This window comes from Pagrus pagrus (genome assembly GCF_965226575.1).
Source record: "Pagrus pagrus genome assembly, chromosome: 11".
In the NCBI taxonomy this organism is placed as follows: domain Eukaryota; kingdom Metazoa; phylum Chordata; class Actinopteri; order Spariformes; family Sparidae; genus Pagrus; species Pagrus pagrus.
Window position 1 is genome coordinate 5928729 of NC_140195.1, and position 21934 is coordinate 5950662.

Sequence of the window (21934 nt, forward strand, 5' to 3'; positions counted from 1 at the left end):
GTAGGATGTTTTCTGAACAAACCACTTAGGAGGAATTTCTACTAGCCAATTCCCACAAGCTGCTGTCAGTCACTAGCTGGCACTGCAACACTTAATGCCTTTGTCTGTTCTCCAATTTATCTTGTTAACAGCAAATTGGGCTAACGGTTTGAGGCACAGAGCTATTGTAAAAAAAAAAAAAAAAAAAAAAAAAAAAAAGGGTAAGAGGAATACTCCCACGGCCGCAAAATAACATATGGCTGCCTTCACTCAAAAATGCATCCCATGCACTTACAGGGCTTTAGGTTTACACCATATATAAACCTGATACACAAATTTCACCCTGGAATCTGCAGCCTGATAGGCCTCTGTCTTGGTGATGCTTCCCCCCCCCCTCAGTGATAAAGCAAAGGTTTAGTGCATCCTTCCCTGGACCGGTGAGTAATTGGCATTTTAAATTACCATACAAACCATGTATGCAAAGGAAGTAAATCAGATACAACTGGCCTTTACTAGTGCGTCTGTGGTCTCACGTTTACAAATATGCCTATTAATAATACAATTCCCTGAGGAGATTACAAGCACCCTAGATGCCGAATGTCCTCTGAATTGATGCTTGAGCTGGGAATGGTGTTTTTTTTTTTTTTTTATAAACACTATTTCCACCAAGAGGGATACTGCATCTTTAAGAGCCCCTACAAAAAAAGAAAAAAATGAAACCTATTCCTTTGCATCTTCCATGCTCTTATTTCAATACTCCTCTCTCCTTGTTCCCCCTCCACACATCATTAAACATATTATTATAACATGACTGTCAGCCTGCGTCTCTCTTCGCTCCATTCTTGCTCTGCCAGGTAATCAATTTGTCGTCACTCTCTGTAACCCCAGTAAAGTCATCAAGTGAAATGAGTTACAGCTGCAAAGAGCCTTCAAGAATACGGGAGGAAGAGAGAAAAAAAAAAAAATTGAACGCGAGAAAAATGACAACACAGCCCAGGAATATTCCACCGCTTGATAGCACATCCCAGGTCTTGAAGATGAAATATTAATGCACAATTTGTTTATCTGCAGGCCCACATCTCTCCAGTGCCGAGCTGTTAATTTTCTATCGGCACAGACAACGGATCAGTCAGTCATGAACTCTTCACAGCCATTACCGGGAGACATTTTGATTAAGTATTCCTAATGTAGTGGATAGGAAAGAATGAAAACACTCTGCCTGCCAACTTTTGATTGACCATTAAGCCACTGATGAATGTGCCTGTCAAAGAGGAGACAATTACCTCAACAATGAAGAAACTCTTCTGGAAGGCTTATTTCTCTATAGGGCTGACACATTTACCAGAGTACAGGCGAGGCAGCTGAGAGCGTGTAAAGGGATCACTTAGGCATCTTCTCAAAAGTTCTCTGAATAAAAACTGGGGGCATTGTTTTTAAGAAAAGGAGGCTTTTGGAGGCTGAAATGTGGGAAAAATATTTAGTGTGTGACTGTATGCCAACGAGTGCCTCTGTGTGTGTGTGTGTGTGTGTGTGTGTGTGCACGTACATGTGTATGTGTAAACTGAGAGTGTGCCGGGCAGATAAGGGTCTCAGTATCTTAAGCGGGTATAAAGAGACGCTATTATTGGCAGAGAACAATCGCCATCTGGTTGCTACATCCGCAACCATAATAAAGACTGATAACTTCTCAACACGCCACAACCAAGTAATTGCATCCTCGTACGCTGGAATACCGTTGATCAATCTAGTTTTAATCCACCATCTCCGTCATAATGAGGCCGTTTTTTGGGAACATAATAATTCATGTGAACTCGGGGAAGTGACTAATGCTGCGGGGGGAGAAAAGGGGTCAAGGGTAGAGCGCTGATTTTGTGACCTTGTGGATTTGGGATTTTTCTTAAGAAGGAAGTTGTGTTTCAGGGAGGGTTTTTTTTGGTGAAACGCTGAGATTCCATCGTTCGGTATTACATTACGGGAAGATATAATAAACACAAACGTCCACACACACACACACACAAACCGGTTAACAACACGTTGGCCTAAACAGAACGAGGGCCCTCCTTGAAGTCGAGATTATTAGCTCAACAAACTGCGGGTTTCACACACAAACACTCGACTGCACATAAGCATATGGTGGATTTTTAAGCGAAATCTGTGTTTCAGGAGTGTGTGTGTGTGTGTGTGTGTGCGCGCGTCCTCCTCTCCCTGCCAGCAGCATGGATGGAGTGTCTCTATGTGTGTGTGTGTGTGTGTGTGTGTGTGTGTGTGTGTGTGTGAGTGAGTGTAACCCATTCTCCATTTGTCCATAAGATTATGAAGAGTTCATACAGAGTTCATCTGCTACAGGATACAGCGGCTCCACATCTCTCAGCCCCTCTTCTACGCTTCACGCGAGTCAAATCAAACACAGTGAGGGCGGCTTTTTTTTTTTTTTTTTTTGAAACCGTGAACTCAAAAAAACCAAAACTTTCTGATCAACGATTGAATACATACTTCGTGACATGTTCTGAGGTCACTGAGGAAAACCTACACGGCTTCTTCTAAACCCCGGTGAGCTGTTTCCTTCGGTGTTTGGTGATATTAATCTTATTAATAAACCCTGGACTGGAGGAGCAGCTTGTGATGCTGCAACTTCTCCTGCTTATTGTTTTTAACATTTGACTTTTACATCAGCCACTCCTGAAACTGGGCTCCGAGGGCCCCCACCCCCGACCCATTGGAGCCCTTAAAGAAGAGGGGGCCCCCGGTGAAATTACAATTAATTTCAGAAATATTAAATTCACTATGAGCACAAAAGCTAACTGTATTCTTCACCACAGTACACACACACAGTTATATAACTCAGTAGCCTACTAAATCCCAAACAACTACATAAAAACCTGCCCAGATGAGGCTCCTCGGGACGATATCTCCAAAACGCGGGGGTCTGATGTCTATTCGGGGGTCCCACATGATAAAAGTTTGAGGAGGGGGGGGGGGACCCTGTGTTATAGACGAGCTATCCGCACCACCGTAACACAAAAAAAGGATAATCCACAAATATCACACTCTTAATGAACAGGTTCCTTGTACATAAAAAGAAGAAATGCTTACCCGCAGCCCGTTTGGGCGCCTGCTGTTTCCTCCGTGGCATTTTTTTGGGGGGGGAGTCGCGGTTCACTACAGCGCCCAGGTGAAATCTGAATGCGGTCTACGATAGTCCATGCATAGAGAGACAGAGAGAGAGAAAGAGAGAGAGAAGAGAGAGTGTGTGCGAGTCTTTATTTTGGCTCTCGGAGTAGTTCAGTCTCTCTCACTATATTAAAAAAAATCCAGTTAGGAATCGTTTTTCAGGAGAGGAAACAGATGTTAAATCGGGCTGCTGCTTCTTCCTCCTCTTCTTCTTCTTCTTTCACCTTCTTCTTCTTCTTCTTCCTCCTCCTACGGGGGGCGAATCGTCTCCTTTCACCATCCGTTTTTGTCCATCAGTGCCACATATGTTGATCGACGCGTGTCAGTCAGTCCCGCAGGCAGTTTTTCGCTGGATAATATGCGGAGGGAATGCGCGTAAAAAGCGTTTGGTAATGGTACAGTATATTACGCACGGTGCAGGCGAGGGGGAGAGGCGATGCCAGCAGACATCGATCCATAGAACAAACTGAACATTAAAAACTCCTCCCTCCTCGCCTGGACTTGATGATGGCAGCGAGACATTTGTTACACTAGATAACCATGAGTTTATTAAAGGAACAGAGGCCAGGGAAAAGAGAGTGGGAGCTCAGGCTTGTGTGCTGCCGGGCTGCTGCTGCTGCTGCCGCCGCCTCCTATCACTCCTCTGCTCGGCGTCTTTTTCATGCAGCCTTTTTTTTTTTTTTTTCGCTTTTCAGATCCTTTTCCCGTACAGCTTCCGCTTTTGCCTCGCTCAATGAAAGACAAAGTTTGCGAGATTTTCCAGCAAGATATGAATGAACCGAGCACCAGTTACCGGTTACTGCTCCGGTGTGACTGAATAATGCGCTTGATGTGAATGTACGAGGGCGAAAGTGCCTATCTGAACATGTTGGTTTTAAAAAAACAAAAGAACAACAGAAAACAGATCGTATCTGTTCATCGATCTGAAGCTGAGCTGCTTCCAGGAGTGTCTCATTGCAAGACACACAAAACCAGGTGCATAATTATCCACATGTTGTTTTTCACACTTGGGAGGCCTGATAGAAACACACGTGCTTCGTAAAGTTAGTTTAAAAATGCAGTTTTGTCAGATTTGACTTTAAACTGACTACAAACATCATGTCAGGGGTGTAATCTGATTACATTTGTGTAACTTTTCAGTTCTGTTTTAATCAAAAAGGCGAGTTTACTGCATTTTAAACACTCAGATGTAAATAAATGTTTATAATAAAGACAATATAAAGCCACCTGACACCTCAGGACGTTATTAATGTCCATCATATCATCACATCAAGTCACTTTTGTGGCTTCAGGTGTAACTACCTCTGATCCGATTACTGTACTTACTCTCCTGTTGCAACTTCAAGGCATCAGTACAACTGAGAACATTCACTATTCACTCCAGGGCTGCTACTTACAGTTTTCTTCATGGAATTATGGAAAACGGGGAAAATGCGAAGATGGCACTTTTTCTTAAAGTCAACATGATTATTCAAGATTCAAGAAGCATCTTCCTGAGCTGCGTAGTGCAGAATGTAAGATACAAGCAGTGATAATAAAATAAAATCAAGTACTGACTGAAGAAGATAGCAAAGATATTTCCTGAGTACATTTTTCACAACTTAGAGTAAAAACCAGTCAGCGCATATTTACACATACAGTAATCTGTAGGAGATTCTGCATAGTGTCCAGGTCAAGAGTTGTCTGCCAACAATCCAAAAACATTAAAAAAATGTAAGTTAACTATTGAAAAAAACAAAGAAAGGCAGCAAATGATTACAAAAATGAAACTGAAACTAAGGAATATTTTACAAAATATTCTGAAAACATCATAATTAATCAATTATCAAAATATTTGCGGATTTTTTATCTGTTTACTCGCTAATCAACTCATTATTTCAGGCTGTAACATGGCGTGAACAGTGAGACCTCCCCTTGTCTCTCTCGGTTGCCTATACGAGCCTGTGGACGATTTGTTTAATGCTGCTGGACTGTGGATTTCTTTGTGAAGGACTCGGGTCAGTTTTTCGGGCGAGAGTCCAAAGGATGAGACTTTATGCCTCTCTCCGCTGCGCTAACAGAGAGCAGCAGTAGCTCATGTTAGTATCAGGAAAACCTTCAGGAATACAGTCCTGAGTATATACAAATATACATTTATTGTACAATGATGCACAGGGAGTCTTTGTGTTGTATGACTCTGATGAAGACGACGGTGTTGAAACGTCGGTTGAATCGCGTTAAACTTCTCCCGTCATCATGTCTGCTAGCACAAACTAACCACCAGAAGTTCCCCTTTAACTCTGTACTAGCAGGTATTAACATGTTTCAGCGTAAAGTACTTTTTACTGCACTACAGTAATGTGAACAGAAAAGGACAGGTGCAGTAAAACGCTTTGAACGGCTGACATTCCTATAACTTTTTTGTAACTGTTCACACTTCTGTAAAATCACAACCCTGTGATTTCACTTTTAATTGAATATCTTTTACACTCCAACCTCTTAACTTTTGTCATTAGCCTGTGCAAAAAGCCTCCCTTTCTCTTTAAAAGCTGCTCATGACCTAATCAAATATGAAGTTGAAGTGATGGATGACTTCATTTCAGAGAGACAACACCCCTTAGAGATCCAGGCTCGCCCCGGATTACAAATGGCTTCCTGATAATATTCCATCACCCTATTTTGTGTCTGTCACTCATTTTGCCAATGATACCAGAGACCTCCCGTGAACTCCACCTGAACCTGTGCGATCAATCACGGCTCAGATCAAGCCTGAGCCATACCTGTCTGACAGCTCCTAACACCCCGTGTGTACACAAAGCATGCGTGTGCGGTGACAGGCGCTACACCAGCGCCCACCACCACCACCTCACCTTATCTCTCCAAGAATGGCCTCGCTCCGCCGCCGCCACCACCCCCTCCTCCTCCCTCCTCCCACTGTATCCCGGCGTCACCTGCATCGCCACACTTACTTTCCCAACTGCTTCTGGAAAAACTTTCTGATCAGCGCTCGTGTTTCAAACTTTTTACTCACCATTCGTGCGTCAGTGTCAGCGGCGGATCCACATGCAGATGGTGAAATTTGTCATCCCTTAAGTCTTGATGAGCTTTTCCTTCTTCACATGGTTGCAGCTCTCATACCTGGCTGCCTGAGGATTTTCCGGGATACAACTTCAACAGATTTCTTTTAAGTGCGATCCTCCACTGTAACGAAATGTGACAAACATATGTCTTGTTAGTGCTTTTTTTAAAGAGACACCTGTGGCTCTCTTTGCAGTAAAAAGAAAGCAGATACGCAGCTCAGAAGAAGGTAGACAACAAAAACTTAATTAACGTCTGTGAACTTTGACCTGTGCTTACAAACCTGAAGTGGAACTGAAATCATATATCTGATTAAAAAAGAACTTCCCGGCTACACAAGCAAGACGTTTCCTGAAACGCGAAATCAGATAAGTTTGTCTTTTTATCTCAGATTTCATCATGAACCGGAGCTGCTTCTCTGACAAAGAACGGGAAGCACAGTTTGTACATTCATGGAATGTTTGTTTGAGCTTTAACACCCATGTAAGCTTGATTTCCAGTCAGCTCGGAAACAGAAAATCTGCCCACATTCTTTGGAACTCACCCATGGCACTTCTGGAGTGTCGACTAAATCAGCCTTTTATTTATCAACAACAAAGTGTCTTTTGACGGCAGCCAGAGTTTCTGACCTCTCATCAGCTTTGGCTTTGAGAGAGTTTGAATCATCTTCGCAGTCTTTTCTTTCTGGACCGTTCAGAGGTGGAGAAACACTGTTTATGGAGTGGAGATTCAGGTTAACCTTTAATGTTATGTGTCACATACAGTCGGTGGGATAAAAGTACAGGGCAGATAAACCAGACAGTTAACAGGAGCTTCAGATTGTGTAATGTCAGCGTCTGGAGCTAAATGAATCACGGCTGCTGATATAAGCCTGCAGGCTTAGTAACATTTAACATGATTTATTGTATTTTTGTCGCGTAAGATCAAGTAATATTACAAAGTCTTAAGGCAGCTCACCAAACAACCTTTGAAAACCAGTATGACAACTTATTTACATTGCTCATTGATATGGCAGACGCACTATTGAATTAATCCCATTTATACATTGTTGAGTGACACCCTCTCTTCTCACTCTTGATTTTAAGATTCACTGACCTCATCCAAAAGATGGCTTCATATTAAAGCCCTTTTAATGAGTGAAACAGCCATTATACGTCCTCATAAGATGCTTTTTAACACTAATAAGATTATTTACATATTATCATAGCATCATAAACATGTTTATTGTTATATTATTACATGTATAAGGACTAATAAGAAACATGTTAACAGTTCATAGAGTGCTTAAGTTAATTGTTCATAACAGCATTACTATTAAAAGCATTACTGGAGCCTGAAAGCCTTTAGATCCAGTTGCTGCCAATAGCCTAGTTAACTGCTGATAAATTCATAATAAAGTATGAATTAATATTAATAAAGCAATAAAAAAGCATAGTAGAGGTTTAACAACAACATAATAGGTCATTTGTTCTCCTTAATTGTGTTTGTTTATGCGTTTATATAAACAATTATAAGCAACTCATAAGGTTAACATTCTTAACTGGTCGAAGTTTATTATAAGTGCTTATAACTGTCTTATAATCTGACAATGAAACATGTAAATTATGCAATTATTAACACTTATAGTCTTAATAAGTGTAATAGGCATCTTATTAGAACTTATAAGCGCTTTATTATCTATTAACTAACACTTAGACGGACCTTAATACCAAAATGGTTGTTTTTTATAATCTACGATGAATTTACAGATCAGACAGCAGAATATTTTGGATTCTTAAATAAATGTGTACTTTACTGTACAAAACTGACTAGAATAGAAAAGGTTACTACCTGCTGAACATAGTGTAGCAGCTAAAGAGCCCAATGTTTCCTTTATGAGATGGTGGAGACCAAAACAGAGCTCAAAACCGTAGTCAGAACATCTTTATAAGGTGATAATATGTAGGCCTATAGGCTCCATTTACAGCTTGTTGCGCTGCTGCCAAACAGCCAAACAAACAATTCATGCAGGTCAGAAAAGCTGTGTTGGTTTATGCAAAAAGAAATTTGCATCAACTTGTTTCGACACATTTTAAAGCAGAGCTGGATGTAGAGGCCTAAGTGAAATGAAAGAGAATGTTTAAAGTATCAATTGTTCAATAATAGTAGCTAGTTTTTTGATGACAAATATGCACTCAGAAACAGAAGACAACAGATTCCTTCCAGGTTCCTTCAGATTTCTGCATTACAGATTTGTTTCCTTATGAAACTAATGGCCTTCAGACAGACTGAACTTACTCTGGTTTGAGCCGGTGCAGTGAGAAGGGAGACAATACTGCAATTAAGCTGTTTTATTTCATTTTTCTCATCTCTGACATTTATGTCTGTCTTCTCCTTCTCTCTAACATTTCAAACGTATCTAATTGGTTGGATCTGAGCTCACACAGTTCAAGTATTTAAAACTGTCTTCTAGAAAATCCTGGTGAATGTGAAGTGTTTTTTTTTTTCTTCCTCAGCGTTTCTTTGCAAGAATTTTGCAATCCTAAAAACAACTGCCCGGCCTGGCCGCTCATTTTAGCCTTTTAGTTCGGTAAACACGACCTCTCAAAAAGATTGATCGTCCAAATAATGTTCAAATAACAACTCTATTGCAATATAAACATTATTGTTTATTGGCAGATCTTTCCAATGCATTTATAATTTTCCTGACCAGGCAACATCTGACAAGCAGCGACGTCCAGGAGCAAATTCAAACCAAACACAAATTATGAGATTTACAAGCACTCTGTGAATGTAGGACAATTAAAAACACAAAAAAGGCTTTGGAGAACGCACACTGGTCAATTATCCATTTGAACAAAATCTGGACTCAACTTGAGACTGTTTCTAATATAACACTGACCTCATTCATATTATGTGGCTGAACTTTTTAGTTACACTGTCCTTCGACAAAAGGAGTCTAATTATAATGCTCCAGTGATGATAAAAGGAAGGCGGTCTAGGAAATCCAAACCTGTCTTTAATCCAGAGATGAAATTTCATGTACAATGGACAGCCTGTGATTGAAGTCTGGTTTCATACTTTTCAAAGCGGAACAACAACATATGCATACAGTCAAAAGCAGCTGCTTGATTTTGAGATGTAATTCATGCTCGTGAAAACTTACAAAAGCTAAAAACAAAGAGCTATTACTAATTCAGCGGATGTCTGAAAAAATTAAAGTATTCAGTTGCGTGATTGACAAGCAGTTAAAAATAAAACTGACTATAGTGCAGCAATATAACGACGCAAGCCTGATACGAACGTGTTTGGAGGAGGGGGAATAACACATCACATGAAACAGGATGGTTTTTAAATGTGTGATCATACAAACATCATTTAACACATCTTGAAACCATGCCTCGGTATATTTTTTGAAGAGAAGTTCGCCAGAAACAGAAAAAAATAGGATAAAATGCGCGTTTCTAAAGACATGTTTGCCATGTAGCAATTCATTCGACAACACAAAGAAGAAAAGGGTATTCATGGTTAGACACACAATGGCGTGTGGTCCCATCCTGTGTAAGAAGAACACAGTTTAGTTGAAAGTAGGTGAGGCTGAACAAGCTTGTTGTTGTTGTTGTTGAAAGCGCAGTTAAAGGAGCTTTGTGGGACTCAGCGTGTTTGTCCTCAGGGCTGAATGTAACAGATGACAGAGATCATTGGAGCTTTTTTCCACATCAGTCAGAACTTACTCCTTTTCACAATTTTATAGTGTACTATAGAGACACAGACACCATTGTGATATTGTTGCACTGCTTGTACCTAATGTTGCTACTTGGCTGTACCGGGTACTTGTCGCTCTCTCCTTGACAGGTGTTAATACCTCACGCCTCTAATACTCCATCATGTTGGTGACTTTTTGATTCAGAGCAGCCTTGGACTTTTTGTGTACGTGCTAAAAAAATAAAGCCTATAGCTGGTATGTATAGTATATGTGCATAATACGGCCCCGACCCCTGCAACACTCACAACTCTGATCAGTGGCCTTGAGCTCTGCCTAGCCTCACCCCTCTAGCACCAGTTTTGCATGTGAAGGGGCTCTGTGGTCAAGTTAGGCACAAAAACTACTTGTACTACGGTTAGATTTTCAAAATAAAGCTGACAAACCTTTCACATATCATGACATGTTATAATTTTTGGACTTTATCAAACGGTTGTTAGGTTTAGACAGAAAAATGTCTTGGTTAGGTTTCGGAGAACATGCTGCATTGTGTTGAAATAACGTCCAGTCGCATCACTGCGACACTGTAATGTTATTAATGTTTAAGTCAACTTAATTACGCAACATAACTTAAACACAGTTCCACGTTGACACTTTGACAACGTTGTCCAGGGTTTCCCCCTGATAATTGGTAAGTGGAGATGGTAAAACGTAATAATTTACGTTGGCAGACGTGCTCTATTTCAGGCGAGGTGGGAAAAGTAATACTTAAAATATCTTAGATGCTGTCTACATGTACTGTATATTTTAAGTTTTTAACTGACAGGTAATAAAACATGAAAAATATAATAATCTGGGTGTTTCTGATGGTTCAATATCTGTTCTTGTTCGTCAAAAACATTAGAAAACACAGTAAAACTTTAATCATAATGTAATAATAATGTTCTTGTCCTTGTCAAAACCTTTTGTGTGCTATCGTGAACATCATCTCCGGCGGCGAGGTTAAAGTCGTCATCTTATCTCAGGTGGAGCGGCACGATGACCCAGATGTAACCTGAACTCATATCTGTAGGAAATGGGTCTGAAGCTGCGGCTGTCAGTCATTCACCAGAGTAGCTACACTATATGGGGCATAACAGGAGAGGTGTATTGTTCACCGCTTTTTTAACCCAATAACACCCATGCAAACAATCGCTCCGACATTGCTGCTTGACCTATTTCCTCTCATGTAATATATCGTTAAAGCAGCCTTGTGAAATGGCTTAATTATTCATGCTTGATTTCAAAATGAAGAGCTTTGAGAACATGGCTCCACAGGAGGATTGACACACGCAACGGTGCTCTTACAAGCACACACACTGAGGCACACTGGGGCCTGGCTTAGTCAAAAAAAAAAAAAAAAAAACCTCACACACCCTTGACTGACTTCATCCACTGTGTTGTGCACAGAGCATTAAAGCAAGAGTGAAGATAAATGCCCTGTCAGCGCCTTTAATGATTTATTTCAAACATTTCACTCGATCCAATAAGGTTACAATCTATGGCAGGTAATTGTTTATACAGGAATAGATGGCATTTTGTTTGTTTTATTGAGCATTGAGCAGAGTGAACACACTAACCTCAGAAATGGATGCTCTGTCAGAAATATCAATTTGCTCCTTTAGAAACACATTCTGCACTTGCAATTCTCATCACACATATTAACATACAGTTCAGCATTTCGACTTCTCCGCGTCGGGCTACACGCTGCCTCTGAAGTTCGTTTAATCTCCTCTTGAAGGATGTGAGGCCTGTCTGTCCATATGGACGGGCGTGCATGGGGTGACCGATCCGCCACGCACTATTTTTGCCTCCCTGCCGTGCGTGTGCTGCAGTTAAGTAAGGCATCAGAGCAGCCTGTCACTTGTCCCTTGGTATTGCTTTAGTCTGCGTCGACAGTGTGTCCACCCTGGGTTTGTCAGTGTCTATTCAGACCTGACCTGTCTTGTTCAGCACATGGCAGAGGATGCTGATGGACATTTCCAGTTCTCCTTCTCAGTGTCCATCACTCGGCGCAGGATGCATCCCTGACGCATCTTAGTTTGAGCTCCTGAAATTTGTTGACAGTTGCAGAGGGTGGTCTGCAGTTCTGCCACCCTCAATTATGGGAGATGTGATCTGATTCTGACTTGAGGGATGTAGGTTGCCTGCTGTGCATAAATGCTCAATTGTGGTCGATCGATATCTTGCTAATAGGTTTTGAAAATTGAAAACAATGCAAATAGAAAAGATGCGTAAACCCCGCTGAGGGATTTTGAAATACAAACCCAAAGGGCTAAGTGAAGGTGGGGTAAGTGACGTCATTTATTTATTTATTTCCAGTCCTTGTGGATTAGGATTCATTCATCCTCTTTCATGTCTGTTGCTTTGCTGCCAGTCAATCTCGTGTTTGTTCTCTTAATTTCCTGCAAGCCGCTGATGAAAAAGAAGGAGTATTTAATTAGCAACCCCTCTGTTATGTCGAAACAGTTAGTGTATTTTTATAGGACCAGGAACGGAGCTCAAGTCTGTTTCTAATGGAGATGGAGGCAATCAGATAACCAACATTGCCACCCGTGCTCTCTTTTACTCTTCTTGAAGAGGACAACTTCGGCTTTTAATAAACATGTAATAAGAAGGAAAACAGCTGGTAGCTGCATCACAGATGGTGCCGTTCTTGGCATCTCCAAGGAAGGGACCACACATACAGATGGCTCATTATTCCAGCATTTGGTTATGCATATTGCACAAAATTTTATTCCAATGCTTAACAACCAGTATAAGCAATACAGGTGTTACTATTTTTCACGAGGCTCCCCCTGCAAAGTAAGCAGTCGGGATCTTGTTTTGGTCACATCTTTTTGATGCGGATCACTCACACATGCCTCCGAATCTCCTTCTCCCCATCAATATTTCAGTGCTGTCTCTGTTTGTGAGGAGTGCCGCGTTAATCTGCACTCAGGTGTGATTCATGGCTAAACAGCTGTCAGTCTTCGCCCTGACTGCGGCTCTGTTTTTCAAAGAGCACCTTTGTGTCATTAAGGTAACAGCCCGAAAATACCTCAGCGGGTCGTTGATTAAGAAGGAGGGAGAGATATTGATCACCGAGCAACGGCAAAAACAAGTCAGCAGAGCCTGCCGAGAGCAAGGCCAAACACATCAGCTCGCAACCTTGACCTCCATGATATCCCTGAGACCTGGCTCTTTCATCTCAACTTACAAACTCCTACTGTAGGCTGATTATCTGCATATTTCTGAACTTGAGCGTCCTCTGTGTATTATTTATGTCTGTTCAAATAGAAAATGTCACTCGTAAAAAAAAAATAATTTGAATGAAAACAAGGCAGTGGATTCGGTCCCATGAGAGAAATGTGTTCTTCGTTGAGTCTTTTTTTAGGTTGACTGTTTTAAATTACAGATGCTCTCTAATTGGCTACGGTCAAATAAAGCCCGCCTAATGAGGCATTGCATTCATTTGCTTATTTCCTTTCAAGTCGCTTCCCTTTGTATCTCAGAGCAAAAGTCTGCTCTTGTGCTTACTGCCGTTCCAGAGTATTCTTAGTCAAAGGACTATTATGCCTCCAATGAACATGTAAATATATATTTGTTTCTGCCGCAGAAGAGCTGAAACTGTGAATTCACTCATTAGCTGCATAAACAGGAGCAATAATAAACCCCGAACTTGAACTTGCGAGCCACCTTTTCTGCATTATTTTCGATGACCACTCGCAGCGAAGAGAGAGCCACCTAAGCCTACATCGCACTCGCTGCATCTCCATTATATGATGAACTTAGCGCGGACTTCTCCTTTAATGTGATGATTAAGTGTGCTAATCACAAGTGAGAGCGAGACGTAGACACTTTTATCCGTCCGCCTGTGTGCGTCTGTGTGTGTGTGTGTGTGCGTGTGTGTGTGTCCTGAAACATCCGAGGGATTTTCTTTCAGACCTCCTCACACTTGACACTCCATGTATGCTGGAGCTGTCCTGTCCAATTTATAACAGGAGTCAATGTGACCTTTATCCTGGCAATGACTATAATGTACTTTAGCACATGTCATTCTCGGGTCAGGATCATCCCCTGTGTCATATGTTTTGTCTTGCATGTTTTACAGTCACCAGGGACGTACCGCTGGGCCTTTGTGCTGCAGCCAATTCAACTTTAAAGGGAACTTAGACAGGTGAGAGCTCCAGAAACGCACATATTATTACCATAGAGACAGTTTTCAGAAGCCTATTTAATACAGCACGCAATTATTTCTGCATTATTATATTTTCAGGGATATTTATAGCTTGCATAATGTAATTAGACATAATAATTACGCAGAAATAACTATTTTGAACCCCCGGTTTATTAATAATAGCTTTGCTTTCTACGCAAGTCTGCAACAAATGAAGAAAAACAAAGGAGGCCAAAGGATTTAAAGTGCTTAAAAGCATAGGTAGGGCTGCACAAAATAACTGTCACATGTTTTTGGCTCTAATTTCCCCCCTCATACTCATCTTATTGCTCATCAGCTAAGTTGTCAGGTCTGCTACATCCCTTTGATGGCATCACTGACAATTAGCAAGACGATGCCACACAAAACCATCTGGACAGGCACATCTCTCGTTGCTGAGGGAGACAGTTTCTGGTGTGACAAAAATAAATCTCAAGGTCAGTCACTGTCACTTTTTAAAAGTATCAGATTCCTTCAGAGGTAGATTTATGGGATTGGATTTATTTTGAGAAGGTTTACTGGCTGATGACGGGGTGTCTCAGAGACTGTTAAGTGGAGATGAGGAATTAAAGCAGTGAAGTATACAACCCTGTCCCTGCTTAATGTTTCTATTGTTTTATATATTACGATATTTCATTGTCAGGGTACAGACGAACAGCTGGATTTTATTTAAAGGTAATAAATATGTTAGATAGATAGATAGATAGATAGATAGATAGATAGATAGATAGACAAACCTGGGACGTCATCGTTCTAATATGCTCAGAAAAAACGATCAATTATCAAGAGGGGCGGGAAATTGATTTTTGCCTGCCCCATACGCAGCAAATGTTCCACATAAATATATGATGCTTTGACAAACCTCTTTGTATTAAACGTGAAGGGCCTTGGCAATGAAAGTCAGACTAAATATAACTCTGTTAAGGCCCAACCGCACCAGCATGCAAGACCGAAATTATGTGGTTAAAATTTTCATTGGAACCAACACAGTGAAGTAAATGTTTTGGTCAACGTGGACACATGAATTTGTTGTAACCTCCGAAGGAACAGAGGCCCAAAATGAATGAAGCTGCCTTTGTAATGTCGCTCTGTCCACTTTTATTCAAACTGCTGGAGGATAAACTGCTCCACAAAACATACATGGTTTAAAGACAGTTATGAGAAAGGAGTCCATGGTAAAAATGCTAATTTTGTATAAACTGCATGAATTCATTGCCTCGTTAGCAACCAAGCTAACAAGATAGCTAACTGTTGAGTTCACCCAAAGAAGATAATTCAACAGTTTGCTGCTCATCTTCATGGTGAAGTTCTGCAGTCCACAAAACATTTCTGGAGCTTCACAGCAAAACAGATTTGCAGCATTCATCTGAACAACTGAAGTAGCTGGGGACGTGTTTCAAATTTTAAACATTAAAAAACAGCGAGTCCATATAGAGTCCATATAGTGTAATCAAAGTCCCAGAGATCCCACTTCAGACAGGGTGCACGGTAACGCCTATAGCTTAGCAGCTAGCCTTGTAACTAAGGTATTTTCAAATCAATTTGGGATCTCAACTTCTGGAGATTACTTTGGACAAGATGTATGGAGCCATTCATCTTTTTTTTTTCAGTTGTTGCTTGATTTTTAAAACAAGTCTCCATCTACTTCAGTTGTTTAGGAGAACGCTGTAACACCGTTTCGCTGTGAAATGTTTTGTAGACTACGGGTCCTCACCTTATTTTCAAAAGACAGGAAGGTGAGTAGATAATTACTAAATGTTCCTTTTTTGGGTGAACTTATCCTTTAACTGCTACCGGTCAGTTAGCTTGCTTGTTAGCCTGTGGTGTACAGCTCTGCAATTAGTACTAAGCTATTAGCAAGTACTAATTATCCCTGTCTTTTTGAAATCTTTGAAAAGAAATCACATTTAATTCTCACATCTAATTAGTTTTTGATCATGTCGAATTCTTGCTTTGTTCATTTTGTGTGTTTTTTAGTGTCATTTATTGTTTTGTATTTTGCTAACTCATGTATTTATCAATCAGTAAAGTCGTTTTTTCAGGGGATGTCAGTTGTATAAGCCTATGGCCTCTTGACCTCTCCTGTCACGTCTGTTTTATATCTGGTACCTGGTTTTATGCTGTTGTATCTGTGTGCAAATAAACAAAACTAAAATTTTACAATCCTGACAACAAAATACCAGAAGTAAACAGTCCAGAACAAAGGAAACAGAAAGAAGCTCAGAGCTGTTGTAGCACTAACATGTTCCTGGCCTGCTAGTGTGCTAGTCATTAACTTGGCAGCTAGCTCAACAACAAGCCCTGCAGCAAATCCCCCCTCGTCACCGAGCTTCTAGCACCACCTTCTTCCAGATGAATTTAACTGTGCATCTCAAAGTAGTCATATGACTTTGACTGTCTGTTTTCGTATAACTGTGATTTATATTTTTCCCAACACAACAATTCAAGGTATTCTATGTACGCTGGAGGATTAAACAATAGCTATAATCATTCCATATTCATTTTCAACTGCTTTGTTTTTGCCGACAGGTTTTGATCAAGGTTGCTGGGGCAAATGGGTCATTAAACAGAAAACTAGAACATACTGTCATTGTTTTGAAGAGCATGTTCGATGCAAGCCTCTGCTCTCGCCCACAGTAACTCATCCGCAGCTCTTCCATTGTGTGGTCCCATGATGCTTCTCTGCTTGTGTGTCCATACATCATGTTTGTGCGTGCTGTACTAAAGCAGATCCCCTACAGAATAGGCTCCAGAGTGTCATCTACACAGAGTTATCCCTCACCACTGGCTGACCGTGGCATTATTCCGATGGGGACTGTTTGACTAATAAGCATTTTCGCTTCACAAGTGCTGGCTCTAGTCAATGCTGCTGCTCTGGATATACATAGTGTATAGAGGACACCTTGAATTGGAGAAAGAAAGGTGGCCAACACTATTAAAAGCACCCACTGGTCCGGAAAACACACTGTGATTTCATTACAAAAATCATATAATGGTCGTTAACACAATAACAAAGTTGCACTTTCGCTTGGGAGAATTTGCAGCGTATGTAGAACAGAAGCAGCCCTCTCTCCAGATGATTTTTTTTTTTTTTTTTTGACAAGTTACACTTGAATGCGCAAAATGTATCCTTTTGTTTGATTTCAATCTCACAAAACTGTTACAGAGGTAAACAAATACTTTCCTGAGCAAAAGAGGAAAGCAGTCTAATAAAGATGTAGAACCAACGCGGCGTTGTACTCGACTTTAAACGCACTGTGTCGAAAAAGGAGAAGCTGAACACGTTGTCCACACATCAGTGGGTCAGCTAAGACTCAGTGATCCAGCTACACTCTGCTGTGATTCATCTCTCCTTGAGTGGGCTGTTTTACAGTAAAATAAGGCGTTTACGTTTAGAAAATGCAGCTTTTTAAAGTGTTACATAAATGTAGTGGAACAAAAATAGCACATTTGCTCTGGGATATCCTCAAGTGAAGTACATGTATTTTAAATCTTGAGTGGTTTCTGCTTTTTCTGAGGTTAAATTCTGTTGAAGCAACCTTGAAGTGTGCAGCACACATTAACACTCGTGCTGTATGGTGTCTAAGGCATAACAATATAAAACTGAGAAATATCCGTAATAAAATTCATGTGCATTCTGCCTGTGGTTGACCCTTTACGGTTTGAGCTGAGGGTGAGAAAGAAAGCAGCAAAAAATAACTCATTGACCCTCTCTGCGCTGGTAGACGCTGCATATTTCGACAACCACCCGCTAAAACTATTTTAGCTCTATGATGCTACCTGAGTGTTTTCCTCCCACACGCAGTTAAAAAATGCACATAGCAAAATGACCTCTTTCTTTGTGCTCAGTTTGTGGAAGTGAGCATTGGCAGAGTCACTTGCAAATTTGTTTTCTATCTATATTAATATTTATGTCTCTGCTGTAAATAATATTTGTCTCAGCCACCCAAACATATTCACAGCACTCTGAGAAATTCAGTTCTGATGAGCAAATCTTAACTTTTCTGTGCTGCCGCATGCTGTACTGTGAGCCCCCGGTCCAGGTCCGAGCCTGCTGTTACTCGGTAAGGTGTTGCGATCCCCTCAGCAGACCACCCTGACAACCTCTTCCTCTGTTGTTCGCCTTCCCTGCAGTAAAAAAAAAAGCCTCGCAGCAGAGGGATTCAGTCCGTGGAGGTTTCCACCATCAGATGGTGTATAACGTCTGGCAGTCTCTCACGGTAGGGCTTTGGTAGAAGTTCAGCACACATGAGACACCATCATTTGAAAAACATCTGTCACTCTGACAAATAATAAGTGCACAGGGCCTCCAGGGAAAAGGGAAGTGCGAGCTCCATATTTTATTTCTTTCTGTACAACACTGCGACTGACTGCTGTTTTTGTGTGTGGTGAACTGTACTTTATGTCTAATGCAATGCATGCTCACACTGACAATTGACATTTTAAGGGCATTACCCTTGACAAGGCGACCTGGACAAATGAAAGGAAAAGGCAGAATGATTTATCAGGGGGACTGGCGAAATATTTTGATTTACATTTTTTCTGCGCCGTTTCAAATGAATCTCTGAGACGTTCACCACACCCCTGCTCCGGGCTGTGTGAGCTGTCTGCAGAACAGCCTGATGACCTGAGATCAGGTAGGGCTATATCTCCCCAGGGCGCTTGCAAAGCCAAGACAACGCCGCACTGCTCTCCTTTTCTAATTCTGCCAGTTCCTCCTGGCTTAATTGAGAATTTGAACAAACAAATTAATCATTGCAGCCCATAAAAATGACAGGATTCATGCAGTAGCATTCTTCATTCTCTCTAATTTGTTGTGTGTTGTCGTCCCCCCGCCCCTCTTCCCGTGCCTTTTCTCAAACCCCCACAGCATTTTTTGTGCTGAATCTGCTGGTTTACCCCCTTATGAAAATTACAAATACTTGTCAAGGTTAACGAGTTAATATTCTCATTCAATATTTATTTTATGGGCGAAAGAAAGCGTCTCCCTTCAGCGCGTCCTCTTCCAGAGCGAGGATGGGTTTGTTAATCAAAATGACAAGGACAGTGTCCTTTTGATAATCCCCTGAATCATCGAGAATAAAAAATGAACTTTATTAATCAGCGGCCCCTGATTAATTGTTATGAAGTGTTGCTCATCCATTTCCCCTGCATTTCCGTAATTTTCACAGAAGCCTAACAATCTCCCCAATGATTTGAAGCCTTTTGAGCTGGCGTTGCATTCAGCAGCATAGCAATAAATAGCTGGGCAGCACACTCTTCTTCCTGGATGAGCTTCTACACAGCAGACTTGTACAAATACGCAATGTTTATTTTCCCTCTCTGCTTACCGCATGACTTTTTTTTTCTTTATATAACATCTTTTTTTCCGCCTCTGAGTTTGCATTTTTAAAATAGCATTGTCCAAAAAACATCAATACTGACACTAACATCAGTTTAGTAGCAGCCATCAGTCTGCCTTTATGTTTGTATCCTGCATCAATACTGCAGTTTCGGCCCACTTAATCCTTGACTGTGAGGCACAAATGTATTTCTCTGGAGGTGGACACAACAGTACAGTTCAGCAAGTTACCAGTGAAAAAGAAGGACTACTTATAAAATCAAATATGAATGAGTTTCATGTTACACATTATCTACAAATTAACAACTCAGACACAGAGGACCTCCACACATTGAAACACGATCCCCAAATCTTGTTTTTCCTTAAAGACACATGACAATTAATACTGCATACATCTATGATGTCTATGATTAATATATGACATTGAATGCCGTTTTCACATCGGATGGCGCGAGGTTGGGATTCTGATGTAATTTACATGAGTGTGCGAGACGTGTGGTACTCATTTGCTCTGAAGTGATGCCCATGAAACAGAATATACAAACGTTAGGAAAGTTTCATATCAGAAGGGTGTCTCTCTCTCTCTTTCTTTCTTATTCCTCAAGGCGTATTATTACAGAGGGGGGCCAGATGAAGAGAGAATATTTCATGCTATGCCCATTAATCAGCAGCCATCCATTTTACTTTATTTACGTAGAAGTTATTATTTTTATATCCAGCCCCATATTTAAAAGTCCAGTGTAAGGAAATTATACATTTAACGAGTGCTCGCTGTGAATTTCAGCCTCTTCAACAGATTTAAGGGGGTTGGGTGGCTCACATGCAATTAATTGTGGAGGTGTTTTATCCATCAGAATGAATAATTTAAAGGGAATGTTAATAGGTATCCCAGTCCTGGCCAAAGGAACGGAGACAAAGTGTTGTTGAAAGACGTTTCATTACTTCCCCTCTGATGCTGCTCTTCATTTGTTCTCATGTGTCTTTTTTTTGGGTCAGCCTAGTCGACATTAAAAGTGGCAAAAAAGCAATAATAATAACAATAATAATAAAATAAGAACAATAATAATGACAGGAATGTATATATTATATATAAAAAGAAAATATAAGACGTTGATTTAAGATTAACACTGCATAGCCATTTTGCTTGATTCATTTCAGAACTGGATAATGGCTCCGTGTCAAAATTAAAATCATTGCAGAACAAAGCCTGAAGTTAAACTTTCCCCATAAATAAAACCAAGTCTGGTTCACAGCACATGGGAACCAAAGTAAATCTGAGCGAGAACTTCCCCTACAGAGTCACCTTTGAAAAAATCAGCTTTATGCAACATAAATTGTCCTCGGGAGGGGCGTTAAAACCACAATCCGTCATTTTTTTTCTAAGTGTGTTCACATAAATTACTGAGGAGTTAGAGTTATGGATTAAATATTGAAATAATCAACTTATTTTCCTGCCTTTTTCATCAAAATACTGACGCAAACAAACCTTTAACAACGCCAACACAACATTAACAGTATGTGAAAGACATACATTGCTACTTATAAAAAACAGTTTGGGTCTTTTAGCGTGGAAAAGTACATTATATGCATTCTGGAGCTGAAAAGTTTTGTGAATACTAACAAATTTATCACATACCCTGAAAAAAGATTATCTTGGCCTGAATTACCATACACTCTTTTAACACATAAAAAAAACCCACAGCTCCCCTTGAAGGAAGCATTAAATTGATTATGTCTGAGACTTGATCTCAGTACAGCTTTGACTGATTCCTCCTGTGTGTGTGAGAGAGTGTCTCTTCTGGTGGGAAACAATGTGAACTTCACCGGCTCCCACACGCACAGGGGGATGACATCAGAAAGAAGTCGTCTCTGTCAGATGCAATAAAGGGACGTCCACATGTGCATAGTCCCCCATCCTTCACACTTTGTGTACACCCAACCCTCAACATAAATTAGCTATGGTGACTACTCTCCTTTCAACGGCCATCCAAGACAAGGACGTTTGGAGAGAGAGAGAGAGAAAAAAAAAAAAAAAGGCGCACCGAGGGTGTGTTGCGAGCCAGGATTCCCAAAAAATTTAAAACCGTAAATTCAGATGAGATGTTGCAAAATTTATTTTCCGACACTTTCCTTTTCCCCTCGGTAACACTGTTAATTTTTCACAAAAGGATTCACAAATACATGAGTCCTTTTGTACAGTTTCCTCAGATGGAGATCTATGGCGTTGTGAACAAAAGACACTCCTTCAATGACAAGTGCCAAGTACATCAGCCAGTCCCTCTTTTCAAGTAATTCCAACCCTGGCTATTCAGGGTTTGCCCTGTGGCGAGACCGAGCACTTCGTTCTCCAGAAATAGCCATAGCTCATCTTTCACAAGGACTCAGGTCGTCTTATCACGGGAGAGAGAGGTTCATTTGAATTTCTGTCTCTTTAATATGCCTGGCAATCATGATGCCCGCTTAATAT

At 40.7% G+C, this 21934-nt stretch overlaps 1 protein-coding gene across 3 annotated transcripts in view; it reads right to left on the reverse strand.

Moving 5' to 3' along the window:
- The window catches only part of tshz2 (teashirt zinc finger homeobox 2), a 107279-nt gene that overhangs the window by 40364 nt on the left and 44981 nt on the right, over positions 1 to 21934 (reverse strand). For 2 of the 3 annotated variants that reach the window (XM_084366019.1, XM_084366020.1), the window contains exon 4: positions 6161 to 6330. Coding sequence is in view for 1 of the 3 variants with exons in the window: in XM_084366018.1 (XP_084222144.1) it covers positions 3073 to 3112 (40 nt within the window). In the remaining 2 variants the exon portion in view is untranslated. Of the gene's footprint in view, positions 1 to 3072; positions 3763 to 6160; positions 6331 to 21934 lie in introns of those variants that run through there. The other variant, XM_084366018.1, reaches the window with a different exon arrangement.